At 66.9% G+C, this 7,714-nt stretch overlaps 2 protein-coding genes across 2 annotated transcripts; one reads left to right on the top strand and one right to left on the bottom strand.

Moving 5' to 3' along the window:
- Positions 1-318: 318 nt before the first annotated feature.
- Positions 319-1,833, top strand: MNEG_11828 (hypothetical protein; the record flags this gene model as incomplete). The annotated part of the gene is made up of 2 exons (XM_014039701.1): positions 319-486; positions 733-1,833. 2 exons carry the CDS (start codon positions 319-321, stop codon positions 1,831-1,833), a joined length of 1,269 nt encoding a protein of 422 aa, XP_013895155.1.
- A 2,107-nt stretch (positions 1,834-3,940) lies between these two features.
- On the bottom strand, positions 3,941-4,655 carry MNEG_11827 (hypothetical protein; the record flags this gene model as incomplete). The annotated part of the gene is made up of 2 exons (XM_014039700.1): positions 3,941-4,075; positions 4,251-4,655. 2 exons carry the CDS (start codon positions 4,653-4,655, stop codon positions 3,941-3,943), a joined length of 540 nt encoding a protein of 179 aa, XP_013895154.1.
- Between the last annotated feature and the right edge of the window lie 3,059 nt (positions 4,656-7,714).

The following is a 7,714-nucleotide window of genomic DNA, read 5'->3' as shown; positions in this document are numbered from 1 at the left end:
CGCCTGCCGGCGGTCGGCTGGGAGGCGCTCTGCCGGCGGCTGCTGCGGCCAGCTGCCGCGGCGGCCCAGGGGGCGCTGTCGCCATGGCAGCGGGGCGCCTCAGACGACCTGAGGGCGGCCGCGCTGGACCTCATACTGCGCCACTCCCAGCGCGCCGCGCAGCTGGGGCTGTCGCCGGCGCTCGATGCGGCGCTCGCGCCGGCCGCGTTCGCCCAGCTGCCCGCCAGCTGCCGCGCGCTGCTGCTGCGGCGGCTGCCAGACGTGGTGCGCTGCCTGCCGGGCAACCGCGCGGCGCCGCTGTTGCAAGGGCTGCCTGGCATGGTGCCGCAGGGCCGGCCCAGCGCTGCCGCGGACGGCGTCATCGGCGGCGGTCGTGGCGTCGGGGATGACGCGGACGAGGCTGCTGCGCTGGGGGTGGCCGCGTGGGAGGGGCTGCAGGAGCTGTGCAGGTGCCTGGCTGACAGGGACGCCTCGGTCTCATCAAAGGTGGGCGGGTGGGGGGGAGCGGGGGTGTGTGGAGGGGGGCCGAAGGCAGGGTGGGCGGACGTTACTGGGCAGCCTCGCTGTGATGTGGTGCAGGGTGCTGAGGGGTTGGCTTAGGCCAATCAACCACCTTGGAAAGGCGCTTGCTCACCAGCAAATTGTGCTCGTGGGTCTGGTGTGGGCCTATCTCGGTACACAATGCTTGCGCCAAGGCCCCTACCCCCGCCCATGCCCCCGCCCCTCTCACAGGGCGTCGTGCAGCCGCTGCTGTCCGCGGCGGCGGCTCTGGCCGACCGCCTGCCGCTGCTGCCGCCGCTGCAGCCGGGGCAGGTCCTGCTGCTCCTGGGGGAGGCCGCGGCGACGGCTTCGGCAGAGGGCAGCGGCCGGGGACCCCAGGAGCAGGCGCAGGCTGCCACCAGCAGCACGGGCAGCCCCAGTGACAGCAGCGGCGCCGTGGACGGGAGTGGTGCCCGCACCGCAGAGGAGGCGCTCGGGCCGGGCCTGAGTCGTGGCGAGTGGCACGTGTGGCGCGCGGCGCTGCGGTGCCTGCGTCGGCTGAAGCAGGAGCAGGCGGCCGCGTTAGCAGCGGTGGACGCGCCGGCTGGCGGCGCCGCCAACGGCAGCACGCCCAGCCGGGCGCAGCTGCTGCGGGCGCAGCTGCGCTGCCTGCTGGTGCTCAACGGACTGCTGAGCTGGCGGGAGCTCACGCCCTGCCGCGCCCTCATCATCAACGGTGACGGCAGCCCACCATGCCCACCCAGCCCGGCGGGCGCGCATGAGCAGGGTGCGCTGGCTGCGCTCGCGCCGCTGGTCGCCTCCGCATCGTGCCGGGCGCCGCAGGCCGCGCGCGCGCAGCTGCTGCAGGAGGCGCTCCACGCGGCGCGCCTGGCCGCCGCGCCGGGCGGCGCGCTCGGCCTGGCGGCGGCGATGGTGGCGGCGTGGCACGCAGGCGGTGCCGCCGACGGTGGCGGCGGCGGCGGCAGCGGTGGCGGCGCCGTGCTGGTGGTGGATGCAGCGCTGTTTTGCAGCGACAGCAGCAGCAGCAGCAGCAGCAGCAGCAGCAGCAGCAGCAGCAGGGAGGGGGATGGCTGCGATGTCAGCGCCGCGCTGGAAGGCCTGGCGCACACGCTGCCCGCGCTGTGCACGCTGCCTGCCTGGGCGCCCTCCGCCGACGGCGTCGCCTCCGGCCTGCTGGCCGCCGCGCGGCTGCCGGGCGTGCGGGCGCGTGCGCGGGCGGCGGCGGGGCGGGCGGTGCTGGCGGTGAGGCAGCGGCTGCAGGGGGCGACGTGGGAGGCGGTTGCATCCGACCTAGCCGGGGCATGCCCAGCGGAGCAGGCTGCGCAGCCGTGATGCCGGCGCTGCTGCGCTGCTGCTTGCTCTCCGATACTGCCTGTTACGGGGCCTCTTCAACGGTTGTGCGCGCAGGCGTCTCTGCCTCCATCTGATTCCCTCACTGACTGCGTCACCTCCAGTGGGAGCGCTGCAGCACAACATGACCGGCAGTGAGTGGACGTGACATGCTGCATTTACACATGCGCAGCTTAGGGCCGCGCTGCATGCCACTTGCTGCAAGATTGGGTCTATGCAAAGGATGCGCGCGCCGCTGGGCGCGTGAATGGTTGTGCCGCTAAGCTCGCCTTCAGAGGCCCAGCGAGCCCTGTGGCTGGAGTTGCCGGCAGCTTGCGCACCGGGCAGCGCGAGGCGGCATCAAGCAGGGTGTGCACCATGCAAACAGACATCCGTGAAAAGCAAGGGCAAGGATGCAATGACTAATCAGCCCAAGGGGGTTAGGCAAATACACTGCGAACAAATTATCCGAAATTGCATCAACCCGGGCACGAGCCGCATGCAGCCCACCTATGTGTCAGCTTGCTACCAAAAGTGGGGTGCGCGTGGCGCCTCGCGGCACCCGCGCTCCCCGACGCTACAAAGGCGTGGGCTGGATTGCAGACCACACGTGAGGAGCGCCAGACGGCACTCGCCACGTCATTGATCTGCGCTTGCCGACGCATGCGTAGGAGACGTGGGGCGTGCCACAGCCTGCGGCAAATTGGCAGGCCACCCGTACTGGGCTCCATCGCCACGGGGCGATAAGGGTGCGCCGTTCTCAAGGCCTGAAGACCCCCACGCCGCCACACGTGCCCGCTCCAATCAAAAGGGAGCTTGGGGGCGGCGATCTCATTGAAGGGCACCATGCATTTGCCCAAATGTGAAGATTTGCCAAAGCTGTTGCAATTCACCGGCATTCGAGCCAAACAGCGCTTCAACAGAGGGCATTGGTGTCTGCAAGGTGGTGGCGGTGGTGGTGCGGCGTGTCGCAGCATTGGGAAAAAGCCATACAGTGCATGGCCACGCACAGAGAGTGGTGTCCACACTGCAAGCCGCAGAGATGGGGATCGTTTGTTGTGGTGATAGGCCTGCGGTGCAGTCACAAGCACACATGCCTTATACAAATGCATCAGAGGGTGATGGCAGGAGTGAACCACGCATGCGCCCGGTGCTGTTGCAGGCGTGGGGAGCCGGGTGTTGCGGTGCCACTAGGTGTGAACCCGGCGCCGCTACTGATGACTAGGAGGTGGTGGCAGCGGGCGCCCTGGTGGGTGAGGCGGCTGCGGTTGTTGCTCCTGGCCCAGCCCTTGAACCAGGACGTCCAACGGTGCCAGGTGCGGCGGCACCCGCACCAGCGGTTGCAGCGGCTGCAGCGGCGACAGTGGCGCAGCGGCGGCAGCTGCGGCTGCGGCGGCTGCCTCCAATACCCCGCCTTCCGTACGTGCCACGCCGCCGACCGCCGCCGTGGTGCCGCTGTCTGGGAGCGCATAGCGGCGCCCAAGCGCAGCCGCAAGTGCAGACCCGGCCAGGCTGCCGATGGGGGCCGCGGCAGAGGTGGAGGCGAGGCCGGCGCCGAGGTTGGCAAGCGGTGGCAGCGGCAACACCGCGCCGGCCGCCACCGACGTCCCCGCCAGCGATGCGGAGCGCAGCAGCGCCGCGGTACTAAACTGAGACAGCCCCCACTGCTCCGCCGCCCTCGGGGCCGCCACGGCCGCCGCCATCGCCACGCCCCCGCTCGTGCCCAGGCCGCCGCCCGCCCCCGGCGCAGCGGGCGGCGGCGAGGCCGCGCCCCCGGCCACGGACTGCGGCGCGCCTGCGGCCCTGCCAGCCGCTGAGGCTGCACCACCAGCGGCGACGAGGGCACTGAGCTGCTGCAGTGCGTTGCGCAGCATGATGTTCTCCCGGCTGAGCCACCTGCGGCGACCCGAGGGGGTCGGTCATGCAGGGGTGCGGGGATGCAGCGAGGTGTCCACCTCAGCACCATTAACTGATGAGCAGCCAACGCTGCCGCGGGGCGGTGCTCCGCTGAGATGCTGGTGGCGCGCGGCGATTCGCCTGATCTTCCAAATGCGCCCGTCACGCAATCCGCCGCGCCGAGCCTATGCACCCCCGCCCTTCTCGGGCTCACTCACGCGTTCTCCGCGATGCTCTGCTGCCACTTGTCCGTGAGGTCCTGCACCTGCCGCAGCACCTCCGCGCGCGCCAGCGTCAGCGCCTCCACCTGACCCAGCAGCGCCTCGTTCTCGGACGACAGGCGCTGGGCCTGGTGAGGGTATTTCAACATCAGGCCGGGCAAGGCGGGCTGGGCAGGTTGGGGGGGGAGGGACACATGTGCGGGTAGTGACTAACCCTGGGGGCGCCCCACCAACCGACCTCAGCTCATCACGGGCTCGAGCAGCGGCGCTGCGCCCGCAGGCCCCTGCCAGGGAGGCGCCCACCTCCAGCCGCAGCTCGTCCAGCTCCTTGCCGCGCCGCTCCCTGATGCGCTTCTGGCTGTTGCGGTTGATCTCCCGCCGCCGCCGCACGCGCTCATCCCCGTCCCCGCCTGACGCGCCGGCGCCGTCGTCGTCGCCTCCATCGCTGTCCGCTGCTGGGCCGCCGCCGCCGCCGCTGGCCCCCGTTCTGCCTCTGCCGCCGGTTCGCTGACGCCGTGCGCTGCTGCGCCCGCCGCCGCCGCCGCGCACACGCGCGCTGCTGGGGCCCGTGGCCTCATCGTTGGTTTGAGACCCAACAGCCTGCTGCTTGGGCGAGCGACTGCCGCTGATGCTTTCCTCTTCGCCGACACCCTCTTTGACAGCGCTGCCGCGGCCGCCAACCTGATGACCGCGGTCAGCGTTGGCCATAAGCTGCGCCGCGCAAGACGCGTTGCCGCGTGAGCGCCCGCGGGGCGGGGGTTGAGCCCGCGCCCGCGTGGCGCCCGCGCCCCAGGGGCGCGCGGGTGGAGGCCCTGCCCGTGCCCGATGCCCCGAGAAGGGATCCAGGAGCCAGCCGACGTTTGAGCGGCAGCGGGACTGGATGGGTGTTGCTGTGGCCAGCACTCTGGCAAGCTCTGCACTGTTTGTCGGTCAGGCAGTTGGTCGCGGCCTGCCACCGTGAAAATTGGGATTGAGAGGGGCCATGGAGCCGTATTTGTGAGCGCGGGTTTAATGCATCATAGTTTCAATTTTCATGTTCTGTGCAACTGTAAGCGGGACAGCGAAGTCCTGCGAGCCAACGGTAGGCATGCTTGTGTCCATATGTCGTGTATAGCAACAGCGTTATTAATAGATCCAAGGTTGTTTTGCGTTGTGAACGCAGGAGCTGACTGCGACGGCAGTCACCGCGGGGTTTGGCTTGATTGATCTTGCGCCTGATGGAACGATGTGGGGTTACCGTGTTTGATATCGGTCGCAAAACGCCGTTCAAACGATCTTGTGTAGAGATTCAGCGTGCCAGGGCCTATGAGCCATGGCTCGAGCGAGTGACAGTGTGGTGATTGAGCTCTCTAGGGGATAGTCGTCATCGATGCCGTCCAACTTCCCTGGTGATGCCCTGGAAATCAGGTGCTGGGTATGCTGCAGCCTAGGCAAAACATAGCCTAGTGCACATTGTCAACTAAGAGATGATTTCAGGGAAGGGGCAGCAAGGCCAATTGCCCTGGTCAACTACCAGTAGCAGTGGCTGCAACTGCACAGCAAGGACTGGCGCAGTCGCATGCTTGCACGTGGCGCTTCAAAAAAGGGGGGAACGATTGCTCCCTGTTGATTAGCATCCCCTCGCATGGGATACCACAAACCACCAGCCCCGAATCAGGGTGAGGCAGGTTGGCCTCCCGGATAACAGCAGCCCTCTAGCCCTTGCACTCCACGCACGCGTGGCCATGTCAGTAGCACTCCCTTTGTAGAGCACTGCCCTGTGTGCCATCTTTGCCCATGCCCCACACCCCACCGTGTGCTACAAGCAGGACAACAGCAAAAGCAGTTTCTTTGACCACTTGCATGTTTTGTCAGGCGTCCTTGAGGCCGCAGACGTTGTCTGTGTTTTGCTGTGACGTGTGTGCCAAACGATGTTTTTTGTGTCCCCGTGTGTGTGCGAATGTCCACACCCCGGGTGCAGCAAGAGGCAGTGACAAGTTCAGCGAGCCGCTGGCACCTTCAGCACATGCATGCTACGTCAATGCGAGCGACCTCGTTTCTGCAAGCAGGAACTTACAGTACAGCCCTACATCAGCATACTAGGCATTGATGTGTGTGTGTGTAAGCTGGTTGAGCACATGTAAAGGATGCCAATCAAGTGGCTTCCCCTGGCCCACAGATGGTATCTAGCGTGAACGTGTGGTGGCCTTGGTGCACGATCGCTCCATTGAAAGGGTGCCTGTGCTGCCCTATGCCTGGTACCTTCACCAATGCGCGTGTTGGTGCTTGTGGAACGCAGCTGCACTTCACCAAACACTCGCCCCGCACCATTTGTGCAGAACGCGTTGCTGCGAACAACCGCTCGGAGTGCAGGAAAGATGCTGATTGGAGCCAGCATAATTTCCGCCCACTTCTGTCGGCGGGCAGCCGGTGATGTGCAGTGCGCCCCAGCAGCACAGCTGAGGCCCCAGCTATGCGTGCAACTGTGCAGCCACCGCGGGATGCAGCATGAGGCTGCGCCTGCTCCCTCCACGCCCTCCACAAGCAACATACTGCCTGCGCTCCAAGCATCCCTCGAGGCTGCTATGTCGTGGCCAAAGGGGCCCAGAGCCACTGTTTAGTCCGTCAACGCTCCGTCACATGAAGCCCGCCCCTCTCTCGCGCTGGTGTGCTCTGCTACCCTGCGTCTGGGCTATGGCACCCAATATAAATGGCAAACTCTGGTCCTTACTATGAACGTACCTCCCTCTTGTCAGGGCTTCTTCTCTGGCAGCAGCCTAGCGCTTTGGCGCTTCAGGCACAACAGCAGCTCAACCAGATTCCTCTGTGGTGCCGCTGCCTCCTCGTTCGACAGCACCGGCCATCGCGGCTTGAAGGTCAAGGAGCTTCGTTTCCACGTCAGACACGCTTATAAAAGCGCCGGCCCTCATACGCATTGCGGCAGCCCTCGCCTGGGAGCGAGCAGGACTCTCCAGAACAGAGCGAAATGGCCAGGAGTCGTGCTGGTGAGGCCCCGGACCCGCGGCCTTGTGTATGTAATTAGCAACATGTTCCGCCTATCCTGGCCTCTCGCGTCATCCAACGCATGATCTCGCGTGTCGACTTTCCTCTCGCAGCCCCCCGGCCTCGCCCGGCCTCACGCCCGGCCGCGGCGCAGTCCGCGCCTCACCAGCATGCCCCGAGCCCTCCCCCGCCTGGTGAGGAAGACCTTGTGGCCGCGGCAGCAGCAGCGGACCTGGCGCACCTTGCTGCCGCCGCTGCTGTGCGCGCTTTCCCCACATCATGTGTTCCTGACAATCTCTCTCGTCTGCCTCCATATTGCTTATGCCTCACTGCCCCCTGCCTATCTCCGCCACATCCCCGCAGCCCCTCACCATGCGGCCCCGCCGCCGGCGATGCCTCAGCAGGGCGGTGGCGGCGGTTTCCTGTCTGGCATGATGGGCGCGGTCGTGCAGGGTGAGTAGCGACCGCTGCTGCGACAACAGTCGCGTATGGCTGTTGAAGCAGGGCAAGGAAGCAGAGGGCGTGATGTCAGAGACCATGCGGCTTTGGCCGCCACCATGCAACGGGGGGGGGGGGGGGGGCGGGTGCCTGGCTGAAACCCTATATGCATGCCGGGCCTGCTCAGTGCATAGCACACGGTCTGCTGGCGCTGCAGCCATGGGCCAGCCAACAGTTTGCACCCCTGGCCACCCCCAGCATCGCGGCCTCCTGATGCCCACCCAAGCACTACCTACGCCATGCAGCCAGCAGCTGCCTGGCCCCCGCCCTGAACCCCCCACACTCCC

This window comes from Monoraphidium neglectum (assembly GCF_000611645.1).
Source record: "Monoraphidium neglectum strain SAG 48.87 unplaced genomic scaffold scaffold02926, whole genome shotgun sequence".
NCBI lineage: Eukaryota > Viridiplantae > Chlorophyta > Chlorophyceae > Sphaeropleales > Selenastraceae > Monoraphidium > Monoraphidium neglectum.
Note: the sequence above shows the minus strand (reverse complement) of the source record. Positions and strands in the feature narration are given on the sequence as shown.